Source organism: Arvicola amphibius, chromosome 15, assembly GCF_903992535.2.
Source record: "Arvicola amphibius chromosome 15, mArvAmp1.2, whole genome shotgun sequence".
NCBI lineage: Eukaryota > Metazoa > Chordata > Mammalia > Rodentia > Cricetidae > Arvicola > Arvicola amphibius.
Genome location: NC_052061.1, coordinates 19,090,229 through 19,107,818, shown reverse-complemented (window position 1 = coordinate 19,107,818; position 17,590 = coordinate 19,090,229). Strand labels below are relative to the sequence as shown.

The 17,590-nt window shown below is 42.6% G+C and overlaps 1 protein-coding gene across 1 annotated transcript; it reads right to left on the bottom strand.

The window, feature by feature from the left end:
- Positions 1-783: 783 nt before the first annotated feature.
- Gypa (glycophorin A (MNS blood group)) lies at positions 784-16,331 on the bottom strand. The gene is made up of 8 exons (XM_038313312.1): positions 16,287-16,331; positions 14,566-14,646; positions 14,174-14,254; positions 9,445-9,522; positions 6,456-6,488; positions 4,999-5,084; positions 3,044-3,112; positions 784-944 (listed from the first exon to the last, which is right to left on the bottom strand). The coding sequence occupies exons 1-8, from the start codon at positions 16,321-16,323 to the stop codon at positions 912-914; spliced, it is 498 nt and encodes a 165-aa protein (XP_038169240.1). The 5' UTR covers positions 16,324-16,331; the 3' UTR covers positions 784-911.
- Between the last annotated feature and the right edge of the window lie 1,259 nt (positions 16,332-17,590).

Below are 17,590 nucleotides of genomic sequence, written 5' to 3'. Positions count from 1 at the left end.
CACGAAGTCCCTTAGTCACTCACATCTAGAAAGCTCTCTATTTGGTTTTCTGGAGTTTTATCAACAAGGGAAGCTCTCACTGGGTGGATTGGAGAAGTTTATTGGCTCATATTTGCACATGCTGTTGTGGTTATGTTCTGATTTCCACTGAAGGAAAAGTCTGTCGTCATTTTCCTCCTCAGGGCACTCTGGCTGCAGAAACATCTCTTTGCGACCTTTGTCTGTGCTCTGAAGCAGTCAATCTAACACCGTCAGACCAATTACTTGGAATAATTTAATTACAACTTGCTATTTAAAATAGGAGGTACTTTTGTGTTGTCTTATACATCAAATAACAGATGTGTATCCTTTCATGCATTTGCGTGTGGCATTTCTGAGTGTGAGCTTTCTTAGTGTGGGAAAAGCACCCCCACCACTAACGGAACTGTGTGTTGCCCATCTGGCAAGGAAAGAGAGGGGTAAGACTTGCTGGCCTTTTAATTTATTTAGAAGAATGAAACTGGATTCAGTAGTTAGGATGATAAGGAAACTTGGATTTCATGGAGAATAGCATAAGCCTTTCAATGATAACATTGTGAACAAAATATAACAGAATCGAATAAGTCAGTCTTAAGGGACAGCACATGAACTCAGTTGAAATTTTGGAGCAAAGCTTCTAGTCAAGTAATTACAAAAATTTTTACCAAGCCAAACTCAAGCATACAAGGAAATGTGTTCTTCACCCTCAGTTGCTAATGAACAGAGGTGCCCCTCCCACCCCACCCCTACCCCCATTGTGAATTACTGAAGCTTACAATGGTGACATTTTCTCTTATAATGTACAGCTCAGGAAGGTACACAATGTACTGATATGTCTGATTCTTCTACTACTTTTGCCATTGACTGCAGTCTTGTGTTCTCTCTGAGGTCTTTCAGACACTGGCATGCTCTTCTTGAATTACGCTCTGTGGAAGGATAGGGCGGGTACAAAACAGTTAAACAGGGCACAGTTATATTTGGAACAACATGAGATAGTTGCATCAAACAGAGGCCAGGATGATGCATTCTTGGAGGAGTCTTTGAATATAATTGTTATAAAATAACCTTCGTTTAGCTATTTTGGAGGGTTGGTTTGTTTGTTTGCTTTAGAAAGGCACAGTTTTTTTTTCCTTTTGAAAATCTATTTTGGAAATCTCAGGTGAGAAACACACACAGTTCTGCTCCTCCCTTCTCCAGAGGTGAGAAACCACAGAAAGTGGGTAGAGGCGGGGCCTAGTGCCAAGGCAGTAACACAGCAAGTTGATTTGCATACACAGGGTCAAGGCTCCCAGTCTGTGAGGTCTTTCTTAGGAATAAAGCCCTTTAGGATGAACCTGCACAGAGCTTACTGCACATTCCTCTGACTGCTAGGAGGGAGGCCCAGGCAGCTCCCTGATTGCACCCCACAGCCCTACCTACAGTCTTACCTTCTTGACTGGAAGGTCGGACTCAGGTTATGTCAGATCTCAGAGGACATATAAAAGGGACAGTGAGAGCATCTGCCCTGATAGCATTTCCCAGATTTTCTGTGTTTGACAGTACAGGGCGGTATCTCAGATATTCCCAGTGAAACACATGCTGGCAGGGTCACGCGAGGAAGCCACAGTGGGCAGCTAGCTCCAATGCACTTCCTCAATTTCTCACCAAGCACAAACCACAACCAAGTACAGGGAGGCTACAACACTCTCTCCCTTGGTCACTCGTGAAGATGCCTTGTTTCTATGGAGACCACAGAGCATCCTGGCCTTTTAGGATTTCATCATCAATTTGGAATGGTATTTCGTAAAATAAGGATTAAAGCATTTTTAATGAATTTTGTGTTTTCTCACGTCTCTTAAGGGATGTATTTGAACTCTGTAACTCATTTCACTCATAAACATACCATGAATATGAAAAATTAGTGAGCCTAAAATTGGTTCATCTGTTATGACTGTTAATAATTATGGGAAAAGCTTCAATTGATTTTGAGCACTGTAGCTCATTGTTCTAGATGACTTCTCCCCCAGCATATACTACTTAGGTTGGTGCTTCAGGCAAAATTCCCTGAGAACTGTAGGATGAAGTGATATCAAGGCTGTGTGTAGACACACTGTAGAGGGACCATTCAGCATCCAGCTATGATGAATTGCTTCCTCACCGGTAATAGAGCCCCCTGCTCTCCTATCCCCATCGCCGGTGTTGGTAAAGTCTGCATTTTCCCCCGCAGAGGGAATAATGGCACCTTGTTTCTAAGATGTAAAAGTTTTCCGCTTTTGTTTTTCTGTTTAAGACAGGGTCTCTCTACATAGACCTGGCTGTCCTGGAATTCACTATGTAGACTAGGCTGGCCTTAAATGTACAGAGATTCCACTTGCCTCTCCCTCCCGTGTGACACTATGCTTGGCTTATTTCCCACCTTTAAGGTTGGTAATAAATTTTCTTTAAACAGTGACCCTGGAGCAATATTCTTCTGAATGAACAAAACATCCCTGAAGTCTTGCATGTGTGCACCAACTTGGCACCCGCATATGGAGCTGAAAGCAGAGGCCCAGACTTGCTGCAAGGGTACGAGGAGGTCATTTAGGAAAGGTGTCTAAAGAGCTGACGCCAGCTAACAGTCGCGTGCACTCCGTTAGACTCTTATGGGTCTCCATAGCCCAGGCTACCCTCCAGTCCACAATCATCCCGCCTCATCTTTCACGTGCTGGGGAAGTAAAGGGCAAGTTCCTCAAGGCTTTACGGCTAAGGGGTACGGTGTGGGTTTGGAAGCGAGCTGTCTCCATAACAACGGCATCATATCAGAACCACTGTAGGGTCTCCCACATGTACTGAATTGGGAACTAAGAAGTACACCAGATTTTTTTCTCTTTCATTTATAGAATTTGTTTTGCTTTTAAAAAAAAAAAAACTCCCTACCTAAAAGGGATTCCCTTTAATCTATGAGCAATTTTAACATTATGGTGAATTCAGTTGGTTTGCTTCCACATGACTCAGAAAGATGGAATTCACTAATTCATTCCTTTTCCCCAAACACAAATGAACTAACCTGTTCGATAGAACTTAGCGGCACACCTGTGTCTTCATCCTTGGCAGGTTGTATGTCAACTGAGCTTTTCTAGAAGCAAAACCCAAAAAACATCACCACCGTTTGTCAAATCAAAATTTCAAAACCTTGAAAATAAAAATGCCTCAAGTAAGAAAGCATTTTTCTAAACTCCTTTACTTTGGGTTGAAAGTTATATAGTCTAATTCTACTGGGGGAAAGTTCCTATTTCATAAATACATATGAACATTGCTTTAAATTCTATTTTGCTTTGTTATGACAAAGCCTCACTATGTAGGCCTGGCTGTTCTAGAGTTCTCTCTGTAGAGCATGCTGGCCTAGAATTTATAGAGATCCACCTGCCTATGCTCCTGAGTGTTGCACTTAAAAGCAGGGGCCACCATGCCCAGCTCATTAATTTAAATCTATATCTGCATTTCAATTAAACAGAGGTCACACAATCCTGTAGACTGACTTTTCTATATTCTCTTCTCTAGCAAATAGTGAATGTGGATATAAAAATAAAAAGGAAGAGATTACAATTCGAGTCATGTTGCCCAAACCCAAATTCTTCTGTAGTTAAAGAGAGCATAGTCTATGAATTTTGCCAACTGAACATTTCAGGGTTTGAACATAAGGTGAGATGGAATTTTATTTTCACATATTTTATCAGAAAATGACTTTTCTACAATGTATAGACTTCAGACAAAGGCATCATCTCATATCAAGCATACCCCATATCAAGCAGTCATAAATTAATATCTAACTGAACAACTAATAAATAATGAAGTGTGTAACCTCTGTTGGCAAAGTATTAGCTAAAGAAGACACATTTACATCGAATAATGAGAATCAGTGATAAAACTGGCTGATTATGGAGTTGTTTATAAAGTAGCTGAAGATTCAAGCAAAGAAACAGCGTAGATTTCCTGCCATTTTTAGTGTGATGGCCCTGCTACCGTAGTGTGGTCACCACTTCAATTTCATCAAAATAATACAGACAGATCATGGTTACAGTGGAGCGGTCGGGGAAAGATTAAAAATAGAAGGCATGAAATGCTCAGCTGTCAATCTTACATGACTTGGTGCTCGGGATATAGGACAGAGCCTTACAGACCCGGTGACAGCGCCATAAATGCTCACACAGAGTTTGTGTCTTAAATGTCTCAGGTAGAGAACTGCATACTCTAGAGAGCTGTTGAATATGTATTTAACAAATTATAGAAATAATTCCTGAAAGTATAGTCTTGTGCATGTCTCTAAAAATGGCCTTAATCATTAAAAATTCACAGGGTGAAAATTGTGGTGTGAATTTTGAATAATTTACTTCAGAAACAGTGAGAATAGAAATAAGGAGAAGTGGGACTGGAGAGACTGCTCAGTGGTTAGGAACAGTTAGTTACTGCTCTTGCAGAGGACACAGGTTCAGTTCCCAGCACCCATACTGGGCTGCTTACAACCAGTTCCAGGGGACCTGGTCACTTCTGGTCTCTGGAGGCAATGCATAAACATGGCATACACGCGCGCGCGCGCATACACACACACACACACACACACACAATTACAATATAAATCTTAAAAAAGGAAATAAATAGAAGTTTTAAATGTATCTAAGTATGGCATATTGTCTTAAGTGTTTTATTCATCAATTAAATACAAGTAGAAATTTGTCTACTAGCGCGTCTATATACATCAACATATACTAAATTGTATTTGGCAAGAACTTTTCGCAACCTTTCAATGGGGACATGGTGAAGAGATTTATATTCGGGCATCACCTTAAATTTGGCAAGTGCAAAACCAGCTCAGCTGAGGATTCCCTGACTTTGTGTCCAGTTAAAAAGGATGGAGTTCTATAAAATTTTGCCTCTCTTTGTGTTCAACTGTACCCAGAAGAATATGCCACCCAAACTTCTTCACACTGACACTTAAAGCAAAATGGACCACTGAACTCTTACCTTTGTTATTAGACTGATTAAGTAATAAATGAGAAGAATAGTTCCGACAATACCAGCGATCACCCCCAAAACAACAGCGATTGTCACTACGGGAGAGGAAAGGAAGTGAGAAGGTGGCTGTGTCATTTGAGAAACCAAGCAGGGTGATATGACCTTGCCTGCTCACAGAAAATGCGTTAATACTTCATAATTTTGCTCACATTTAATCTTTAAAAACTTTGTATTTTAACAGTAACCTTGTGGGAACCTGGAACTTTATGCTTACTCGGCCACACAGAGGATTAACATTTAACCCCGCCCCTGAGTTCTGATGCCAGCCAAGTTCAGTGTTCTTTGCCGGCAACATCCCAGACAAGAGTTTGCTGATATTCGGCATTGATGGTTTGAACATGATGAGAGAAAACAAAGTTCTCACGTATTGAAGCGTATGAAATGAATCATAGAATCACAGGTTTTTTGTTTTTATTTGTAAGCATAAAAAGCTTACAAATGAGTAAATCAAGTCGAATGAGCCTGAGCTACCCAGTCAGACAAGGGTAAAGCAGAACTGGTCACCCGTGTTCTAAGCGTTGCCTTGTTATGACCCACCTCCTACACACCCATGGATACAATGACAAATACTTCTGTGAACTTTTGCAGATTGGGAACGAAGCAATTTAAAACTAGTAAGTTGGAGGGACTTCCCATTTGTCCAGACTATTTATAGTGCTGATCAAAGAAGGAAACAGAACAGTGGGCGAGACATGCAGATAAGATGGCACACTCGTTTGGCCAACTTACGTCTTAAATACAATTATTTATATTATTAATAAATAACATTAATTTTAAAAGCAAAAATAGCTTATAAAGGTGTAGCTTTTTCATCCACTTGTGTGCAGCCTCCTCCACCAATCAGCTGTAACTTCTGAGCTTGTGGCAAAGTCCCATAATCCACCTTTTCTCCCACGTGAAATGTGATCATTGGCCAAGTAGTGAGGGAGAGCTGAGAACTGCAGGGTGGTGAAGAAGCACACTCGTGACCTCTGCCAGTTCACAGCAGCTCCAAGGGCAGCAGACGTGACATCAGTCAGAAGGAGGTTGTAAAGGTATGGCTGAAGGTAGATTAGGACTGAGACATAGATTGTCTTCATTTATTTTTGATATGATGCCAACTAATTAGTTGGAAGAAGAACACTCAGCTTTTTTTTTTTTATAAATGAAGAGGTTTTTTTTTTTTTTATCAAATGTCCATAGTTGGTTAAAAAAATCTGAGAAAAACAAAAAACCCAATATTGCTACTTCCAAACTTAAAAAAAGTTCTTCCTTTAAAATCAGAAAATATTAGCTTTTATCACTGAACCTAATGACATATATTCTTTTCTTTTAACATGGACCCTTGTCACTTCTTAGATATCAGAAACGAAAACGCTATAATTTAAAAATAGAGTGGTTGTCATTTCATTAACACAACAACATACCTGGCTCATTAAAAGGGTGTTCGACTCTCATTGCTGAAAAATAAAGTTTTCCAAGTAAGTCAGAATAATAAGTAGAATATGTCTTTACAAAAAAGTTTTGAAATTAGAGGATTTCTTCTGTGGGATAATCCTTCTGTACACTGTGAAAATGTGTGGCTCTATTGTTAACAAGAAGCTAATTGGCTGATGGCTAGGAAGGATTTCAGGGCAGAAAGAATGCTGGGAGGAAGAAGGGCAGAGTCAGAGGAGTAGTGAGCCAGATGCAGAAGAAACAACAGGAGAAGTTCATAGATGAGAAAACGAGCCTCGGGCAGCACACAGATGAATAGGGATGACTTAAACTGTAAGCGCTAGCTAGTGTCAAGCCTAAGCTATCGGCCAACATTTATAATTAATATTAGTCTCTGTGTGGATATTTGGGAGTGACTGCCGAGAAGCAGAAAAGCTCTGCCTATAGAGTTCCGTTTTTCTTTATGAGTTTATAATTGAATTGTATTTCTCCTTTCCCTTTTCTTCCTCCAAAATCTCCTACGGACCTTTAGTCACCACCCTTCAAATTCATGGTCTCTTAAAAAAAACTGTTATTGCGTGCACATATGTATATGTATATACAAATATATTTGCAAATATCCATGGCTAAATCTTCAGTCTATATAATTCTGCCTGTATATATGTTTTCAGAGAACCACAGGCAGCTGAGGAATGCTGGGAATGGGAGGGATGGCCTTCCCTAGGGAAGAGCTAACCAATTGGTTGTCCAGGGCCAAAAGGATCTCTTATTCTTAACCATTTGGGAGTGGGGTTAATTGGTCACCTTCCAACCTTCCAAATGCTAAAGTGCTTGTGTTGGTTCTAATGCGTGTTTGAACACTTGGTTCTCCAGCTAGTGGAAGTATCTGCGAAGGCTATGAGAGGCGCAGCCTAGAGGGAAGAAGCATGCCGCTGGTGTCAGGTTGTGGAAGTTGCAGCCTTGCCTCCCTTCCCAGTGGCTCTTTCTGCTTTGTATGTGCAGCTGCAGGTGTGACTTCTCCATGGTTCCCTCCACTTGGACTCTCCCCTGGAATCACAAGCCAAGAGAACTCTCCCATAAACTGTTTTCAGTCCTGGTGCTGTTTTAGCAGCAGAAAAGCACCTAATGCAATGTATTAAGAAACACGCCATTCTTACTTCTAGGAATTTCAGTGTGGACTTTGTCACTACCCAACAAATATTCACCGGGTGAGAAGTTTGCCAACCAGCTCCTGGCAGGGGCAGGGGGTAAGGAAATGTCAGAGGGTCACCTGATGACTTCCATCATGGAAACGAGAAAACAGTGAGAACAGTAGACACCCAGCCAACACACTCTATTCCCTAAGCCAGCCTAAGGAAGCTCACATGGCTATCCATCGTCTAGGTTTATGCCACGGCAGCGTCTGAATCCCAATGCTTACTGTGCCTCATTTGAACATTTGGCAATGGTTCCACCAGACTGCCCATCTGTTAAGGTATCTGGCTGTTTTCTTAAAGCCCTAACAGAATCAATCTTCCCCAACAAGTCCACAACATAGAATTTTTTCTCTGCTGCTCTTTCACTCATGAAACCCTCACACCCCCACAGTTGAAGCCTCCTGTTTGCATTACCAACAATGTCTCGTGGGATATGGTATCACACGGCCAAAAATTTGGATATATTTTGCTACTCTCCAGGACTGAGAATTCTAGAGAGTGGCAAAACATATCCAAAAAATAAAGGTTCATCCAAGTTTGTTATCTCTGTCTTCAGGACTGAGCATCTATGCTTGGGAGTCAAACACAGGATGCCTTATATGCATTATTAAGTAGGTTACATAATTTCTCTATGTTTTACAGTTTGTTTCAGAGAAAATGAGAATTATAACCTTTATGTCTCTAGGTTGTTGTTAGACCTTAATTACTGATGCATGAAAATGTCCTACCATCTTAGCGGTCCTTTAGTGTATATGTCGTGTAGCCTGTGTGTCTACCATGGGCCCTAAATGCTTTCCAGTTGACATCATCATGTTGGCTTCATGTTGAAGTTAATCTTCAGTGAGACTGTTAATTAGATCCCTGAGCCCAAAAAGTAGTTCTAAGCACTTGGCCTAATTTTTCTCCCATTGGCTTCTGAAATCCAGTGCTTTCATTCTTCTCAGTAGATGCTTTTCAATAATTCCAACTCACTTACAATCCCGAAGCCATTCGGAGTCTTTCTGAGACTGTATTTTAAATGTGGAGTACCTTCTCTAAGTCTATCCACAGAAGACCATCTGCCTTTCTCCTTTCAGAAAACTAGACAGACAGCCATGCACACACACACACACACACACACACACACACACAGAGAGAGAGAGAGAGAGAGAGAGAGAGAGAGAGAGAGAGAGACAGAGACAGAGACAGAGAGAGACAGAGAAAGACAGCGAAAGACAGAGAAAGAGAGAAGAGAGAGAGAGATAGCACAAGCATCTGGGCCACAGCCTCACCCTTATCTCAGCACCCAGCTGATCTTGTGGCTATCTGTTTGTAGGCATTGGGGCCTGGCTGGACCTGGGCCTGCACTCTGACTTAGCTCCTATTTAATCTGTGGAGAGACACTGTGGGGCAAGTATTGACTGGCTTCCTTTTAAAAGTAATGGCATGGAGGTCTCTTAAGGCAGTTCATTCAAGGTCTGTAGGGAACGGGGCCAGCCCTGGTAAGCTAGTTGGTTTGCTTCAGACTCTGTAAGGCCTCCCTCCTGGGTCCTTTCGTTGGTCCACCCTCCCACTTCCAGGTCAGACTGATCATTTGGGTACCTTCCTAGCTGCAGTTTCTTGGATTCACAGTGCTGTTTCTATGAGCTACTCCAAGAGCAGAGCCCCTGCGCAGCAGGGACCTGGCCCCTTAGCTTGCACGTTTCAGCCTTGGTCAGTTTCTCTTCAGTCACCAGCTGGATTCCACGGAGGAAATCTCCATCACTATACCGACTCCATGTGAGTAGGTGAAAACACAACAAACCTGTTTGGACTTGGACGGGAACTTCAGGAGTGACAGACGTTTCATTGAGGGACATAGTATGTGTTCTGACGGTAATACCTGGGGAAAACAGAAGTCGAGAAAGGGCATAAACATGAAGTGACTGGGCGCTCCATAGAAAACTCCGCCGAAGACAATTTCACCCCATGCCCTTGGTGGCAGCTTCAGAGCATCTATGCAACAGAGACACAGAGACAGGGTGAGGGTGCCTTAGTTTTCTCAGCTCTGAAGGGACCATACCTCTGGTGGTATCTCACAGAAAGTCACCACCAGACTTAGACTGCATAGACATTTCGGTACAGAACCAATACCATCGCAGACGGTCTAGAATTTGACCGGTTGGGAGAAACTGCCAGGGCTTTATAGTTCCTGAGAAGAAAGGGACGGGGAAGTGGATTGACAGCGGAGGAAAAGGCTACAGGGACCGGCAGGCACCGCACAATGCGGGCCACTTGTGAATGTGGACGTTGCCCTACGCTGCGTTCCGACAGGTGCCCAGCCCTGTCGGTAGTATGCAGGTGGAGGTGGATAAAGAGAGCGTGACTGGGGAGCTGCGTGAGGGCACCCCCTCCTTGTAGTCAAAACACTCTGGATAAGCCATTCCCTTGCCTCCAAGCCACCCCTCCTCCCAGGGAGTCCTTATCACTCCTGAACATTGCCTTAGCGACGGTCTGGCGGTGTAAACTGCTCTTGGGCAAAAGCGGGCAGAGACCGTGTAGAAACAAAGCATGCTGAGGCTATGGCTGGGCTCTCGTCAGGACTGATGGGCGGAAGCTCAATTCGTGTGACATTCATGTGTCATCAAAGGCTGTTCTTTTGCTTTCCTAAGCTCTTAAAATTATAAAGTCCTTAAGCTGTAGATTGCACAAAACCCACAGGCTATGCATATTTCTCAGCCCCATATCTCTCTAATCAGAATATTTGGTTATGGAACCCAATTATGAGGGTTCTTAGATCCCCTGAGACGATTGCATCAGGCAGAAGTTAGAATACGCCTACACTAATGACCAATAACGTTGCTGATACATTTTCAGATGGATCTGCTTCACTGTCTCCTCCCTGAATACTTTACTGCCACCAAACTGAGGGCATCAATAGCCTATGAGGCCCCTGAAGTTTATTCAAGGCCCATATAAGTCATTGGCCATTTGGCTCATGTACAACGTTACCCAATCTCATAGAGAACCCATGAAGACATAAAGGTGACCAATGGAATAATGGACAAATAGGCTATATGACTTCCCACAGTCTGAAGATTCAAATTTCCCGAGTTTAAAACTCAATGAGAAAACAAAACAAAAAAACAGACAAGCCAACAAAAATTCCAGTGTTTGGAGTGTGGTGTTGCCCTAGACATAAAGATCAGTGGTACTGAGAGTTCAGAAGTTAATTTATATCTACCACTAACTAATTTCAAAAGACTGTGGAGGACAGTCAATGAGAAAAAGTCATATTTTCAATAACTGCTATATTCACATGCAAAAGGGTAAAGTGAATTTTCTTATGTCATCTAAGAACATTAACTCAAGATTTATTGAAGATATATATATATATATATATATATATATATAATATGTGTCTATACATTGGAACTATCACATGGAATATATATAGTATGTGTGTATACATTGAAAATATCCTGTAGAGTGTGTGTGTGTGTGTCTGTGTGTACATACACTGTATGTATGAAAGACTATTCCTAAAAGAAAAGGTAGAGATATATTTTATAACCATGAATTTCAAAAAATGATTCTTTGTATATGAAAACATAAACAAAAGAAATAAAATAGAAAATAGAGTTTATAAAAATACATTAAAATGACAGTACCAAGGGCAAAGAGATGATCCCAGTATGGGAGGAAATATTTTCAAGCTATGTGTCTGAGAAGATAACATCTAGAATATACAAAGAATTTTTATAACTGTACAACAAAAAGACTTAGACATTTTAAACATTTAAATAGACCTTTTCCTCCAAGGAATATATGAAATGAAAATGGCCAGCAACTGTGCTAAAAGTTACTGGGGAAATGCAAATCAAAACCACTGTGAACTCCATGCCACACCGGGGAGCATGGCTGCGAGGCAGTCAGCCAAAGCAGTGTGGATTGGCATAAGACTTTCCATGTGGTGATCAACATGGAAAAGGTCATGGGCATACAAGCTTCTCTCACCTTTAGAGGCCTTCAATAGTACCCTAGACCTTCAACACTGCATTAAATAGGCCTTCCTTAGATGGTTCTGTCCAACTGCAGGCTAACCACAAGCACTCTGAACACACTTAGGAGAGGCTGGCCTAAACTGGGAGCTTTAGTAGCTTAATAGTATCAGGTTCGTATTTTTCACTGTAGCGTGTGGTCATTACCGCAGGGTAAGACAAGGACCATCAGCTAGTCACAAGATGAAAATTACAAGTGTGAGCAAAGAGCTGGAGAAACTGGAACCTTTACAGTTTAGGTGTACATATACATGCATACACACACACACACACACACACACACACACACACACACACACACATACACACAATAAAAAATATAGGTCCTGACAGGGAAAGTCTGGGGCCAACTCAGCAAACAAAAAATGCAATATCTGACTCCATAATTCTACCTCTGTGATTATTGACATGGGTGTCCCCCCAAAAAAGTTGCAAAAGAATAATCATAGCAGCCTGATTCACAAGCAACAAAATGCACACATTTCTATCAAATCTCTGCAAGCCGCTGAATGGATAATTAATGCACTCAATGGAATAACTTCCAGCCATAAAAAGGAATGAATACTTCATGTTCCAATACGCACATATATACATGCTATCCTCAGAGAAACAAGCCTCACGAATGCCACCTGTTGTATTAGTCTATTTATTTGAAATATGGAAAACAAATCTGTAGCAGAGGAAAGAGAATTAGCAGTTGCTGTGGTACTGTGGGCATGGGGGAGAGGCTGACTGGTAATCAACATAAGATGGCTTTTTGGAATAAGGAAGATATTCTGAAGGCAGATAGCTGTGATGAATATACAGCACTCTGGGCAAACCAAACTCTTAGGACGGCAAAAATGGTGAACATTATCCCAAGCATATTTCATGCTGCTAAAAATGAAGCAACTTTTTTGGGGTTTTGGGGTATTGGTGGAGCATGAGGATACTACAGTGGAACTGTCTAGACTTGCACACCGACTTCACCGCACAATGGCTAGAGGTAAGTTCTCAAAACATTCTAAACTCCTGCGTCTTTCATCTGCAAAGACCTTGTAGAGTAATAAGACAAGCACATGAAAGGTTTAGACTGGGGCTTAGGTCAGGGTTCATTAAGAACTCTTTACAATGTCTCATTTTCTTGTAACAAACACACACAATATTTGAGTATATATCATAACCCCATTCAACCAGAAGCAATAGAAGCCCATCTATTTTTGAGATAGTTTCTGTGAAGTAGAGGCCTTACTTTCTCTGTGACTGACTGCGTGCTTTTGTAGTCTTGGACACAGAGTTCCAAGGGGTTCCTAACAGCACTGAGCATGCGTGATCGCTCGCTGCATTGAAGCTGCTGGGAAATACTGAGAAAGTGAGGTCCTGTGTGCTGGGGGCCTGGATAGGAAAAAGGCCAAGTGGTCCTCAAAGTGGATCTCACTTTCAGCCTGACCTGGAAGATACACAGCAAAAAGAACCCCTTGGATGTTTATCTACACACATTTCTAAGCACTAAACTTTCTTCCCCGCGGTGAGGAGTTGGTTTTCTGTATTGTGCCAGGTTCATTGCTTCAATTGAACAGTGTTTGTTCTATACCACCTCAGAGGAAGCTCAGTCAGTTGCTGAATTTGAGCCTGATGTGAACATCTCAGAAGATATCTGTGCAGGAGACGAGCGAGGGTTGGAACTCTCTTCTCAAACCTATGTCTGAGATGAGCATGGGGCAAGAAAATGGAGGGGAAGATGGGCAACGCTTCAGGGGCCATTCCCAGCTCGGAATTAGGCACTGGCCAGAGCAGCACCTCATTCTGGGGAGATGGTAGAAGTCTTCAAGCAGTAGGGTGGTCTGGGTCCTATTTAGAGCAGCTCTTTGGATACTTTCTCTTAGTTACAAAAAGTGTGACTGCTTGGTACCTGGGAATGAATTGCCACCTCACAATAGGAACAAACCTTCTGCAGACCTAAGGTGAGAAACTGCTACCCATGGTTCACCTCAGGTGTTCACTCTGACTGCTTGCTGCCCATGGTTCACCTCAGGTGTTCACTCTGACTGCTTGCTGCCCATGGTTCACCTCAGGTGTTCACTCTGACTGCTTGCTCTTTCCCCCACTGTTTCCTCTGGGTGTCAGTTTCACCACAAACCTTTAAACAAATTTTAACAACCACAGCACAGTGCACAATATCATGTGTCTCCCTCCGTTGACCTTACAGCCCTGCTGGCTAACACAAGCTTCCTAAGGAGCAGGGCTGTGTGTTCGTTCAGTTTGCTTTTCTAAATCCTTTAAGCGCTTCTTCAGTGCACGATATAATTGACTCTCTCTGCAGAAAAATTCCTGCTTAGTAAAAAGCCAAGGGAAAGAAATTCAGGAGACTACCCTCAGAGGGAGCTGAGGGATGCTTCTGGCCAATGTTTTAGTGTCAGGGTTGCTGGACCCAGATGTTGCAGATGTGCCTTACTGGAGACTCAGATAAGATGCAATGACTTGAAACCTATTATATAAAAACTCAGAACCTACCTGATACTGGCAACGATACTGTATAATCTTGGTAATGTACAGTTGAAGTTAACAGGGGAATGGGCGATGGGCTAAAAGAGTCTATAACAAAAGACAGAGAAGTTAGTCAAAATGAGCCTCCCACAGCCCACAGGGAACAGACATCTCACCCCAGCTAGAATGGCAATTAAAAACACTTCTTATTTTTGTTTTATAGGTGTATTTGCTTGCATGTGTGTATGTGCATCTTTATGTACCAGGTGCCTGTGGGGGCCAGAAGTGGCACCAGCTCCCTAAGAACTAGAGTTACAGACAGTTGTGAGCTGCCATGTGCCTGCTGGAAACTCAGCCTTCACAAGAGCAACAAGCGCTCGTAACCATGGAAATGTGTTATACGAAAGCATAGGTCCTACCCAATTCTGGCAACAATGTCGAATGCTCTTCTTTGTGAGCTAACGTTGAAGGTCTAAGAAGGGCAGTTACAAGAGAGTGGCCTGTAAGGAAAAGGCAGGCAAGTTATTTAAAATGTGCTCCCCACAGCCTCGAGAACAGCACAAAATCTGTCAACTATTCATCTGGCAGAACACACAACGAATCCCTGTACTTAAAAACACAAAGAAATCCTTAAAACCAGAGAAATGATCTGAACAGATACTTCTTGAAAAAAATCAAGGAGACCTCAGGTGTGTGGAGGAACAATCACCTCACTCCTGCTGGGACAGCTATTCAACAAAAAGAGTTACTTATTTTTCCTTTATGGGTATGAGTGTTTTCTAGCATGTATGTATGTACACCTTGTGCTGGCAGAGGCCGAATGAGGCATCAGATTCCCTAGGACTGGATCTTTAGACAGTTGTGAGCTGCCAGGTGGGTGCTGGGAACCCAGGTCCTCTCTAAGAGCTGCAAGGGTTCTGACTCACGGAGCTAGCTTCCCGGGGTCACACTGTACAACCCTGACTGGCTTACGATGTGCTGTGTAAACCAGACTGGCTTGAACTCACGGAGATCTATCTGCCTATGGCCCTGAGTGCTGGGTTTAAAGGCATGTGCCATCCGTCATGCTAGCTGGAATAGGTATTCTTAAAAAAAAAAAGAAAAAAATTGACAAGTGTTGAGGTCTGGGAATAAACGTAACTCTTATAATGAGTTGGTAGGGACATGGATTCCTGCACGTCACTGTGAAGCAGACGTATTTCGCTTAGATGAGGCCAAGGGAGGGATAATGATTTGCCTCGATGTTTTCCAAACTTTTAGATTTGAACCCAGTTCTGCTGTTTCTTTCACCCGTATTTTTAACTCTCGCCCAATTCCATCTGCCGGGGAGTCTGACTCTCATCGCTGTACCCCACAGAAGGCTCTGCGCAACGTTTCTCAGGCCCAGTTCACAGCTAGGCCTACGGATAAAACAGACTTCACGTAGCTGCCAGCTCCTCATCCACCTTCTGGGCCCCTGTGTTTCTAACGCAGATTCACTGTGTTTGATAGAACATTCTTTAAAATATCCCCAGAAGGAGGCCAAAAGAAATAAGGCCACTTTAAAAGAATTTAATAATACGTGGAATTTATTTTAATGAACACACCAGTTTAGATTCACCGTGGCCATAGACCCCTTAGACAAATTAGAAAGGTTTTTTGTTCGTTTAGTTTTTAGGTTTTTGTTTTGCAGTAACAGTTCCACAAAGAGAAACCCTTCATGGTTTCTGAGCTCACACTCACACACAGCCTGTCTCTTTTCAGCAGGAGAAACTGCATATATTACGTTTGAAAAAGAAAGGCCACAACCTATCCTAACCTTCACTGCTAATGTTAGCTTGGAAGTAAGTTTCTTTATAGCCCAAACAAAGTAACGTGTTTATTTGTATAAAGATATTACTCATACTTGATACAATTCCTTTAATTCTGTCTAGTCTTAGAGTTGAAGCAAATTTCTCATACTGGGAGACTGTAATTCAGCCCCAAATAGTGGGCTGCTTTGTACCACTCTTGTCCCTAGCTCCCATGCCAGCTGAGTGCTAGAAAACCCGCCCAGAAGACTGAAATGAATACACTCCTCGATTCATTTGCTCCCTTAGGTAAGAAAACAAAAATGGGAACAATTCCAGGTTTCATAAGTAAAAACGTCGAAACTACTCACCTGCCGTGGGTGCCTCACTGGATACGTTCTCTTGCATACTGGGAGTGTCACTTAGCTCCATCAGAAAGGCTAAACGTTATTCCCTGGCCCTGCCCACTTGCCAGTATCTCTCAGGTCCACCTTCCCCGGGGGCCCTATCAGTTGATACACACTGGAGGGCATTTAAATGATGCAAAAATTATTTAGTGTCTGTTAATAAAGATAACCAGAGGGCTGCCTAACTGAGGCAGCACGTGTGTAATTAAAAAAATCTTCGGTTCAAAGAATTGCCCGCTGAGTTAAGTTTACTTTATGTAAATGAAGTGGGCAAGGCAGGGTAGCTGCAGGAACCACTCAGCTGGACAAAAAGATAAGGTCCGGGACGGTGCTAGACTGTTTTGTAGACCACGAGCGTGGAGGACCTTCTGGCTCATTAAGAACGAGACTTCTTGTGTTTGAATTGAAGGCCCGTGGGAACGGAAAAGCTTTCAAATTTGTGACAGTTCAAACAGTAATGAAAGAAACATGAGACAGGGGAAATCTTTCACGAAACTGGAATGCGAACTCAACTCCAGTGTCCATGCGGCTGTAGGAGCAGTTTCCTTTTAAATGCACCCAAATAACAAAAGTACACAGTAGAAAGCAAAAGCCGGCAAACCCCAAGGCCCGCTGTAAAGCAGGTTAGGAGGAAAGGTGAGCACCGCTAAGGAGATCCACGCTAACAGGAAGAGGGACACGACCCATCCAAGTCCCACTTGGGCTCAGGACGCAGGAGAGCAAAGATGCTTTGAAAGTCTTTGGAACACTCGGCAGCTTTCCTCGGCTCTCAGGAGCCGGAAGTGACCTTGAACTAAAACAGAGTCCTGTTCCTTAGGGTGTTCTGGTTGCCCTGTCCTACCCGGACTAGAGAAATGCTAAACCTGGTAATTTCTCAGGGTGGAAGGTGGACGTCAGTGCAGAAATGGAGCCATATGGCGACATCTAGCGGCTGATCTTCATAATAGAAAAGAAATGTGAAAAATACAGCCGGAAAAAAAAAAACAAAAACATTATATTACACCTTCCCGGGTCTTCATAGCTCAGGAGTATCATCAGACCCTGCCTATGACTTACATCACGCGAATGTGTCCGGTAAACACAACTGTTTTTTGAGTCAGTGTCTAAGAGTAAAACACACGTGTTTGAGGTATTCAGTCCAACCGCACTCTCATGGGTTGGTTTGTTCTCTAAGTGCTATTGGGTGAGTCCCTGTGATGCTATGGAGAAACACCAAGTACGATGTTGGAAATAAGGAACAGAGCTTAGATCAGCCGACACAGACCAAC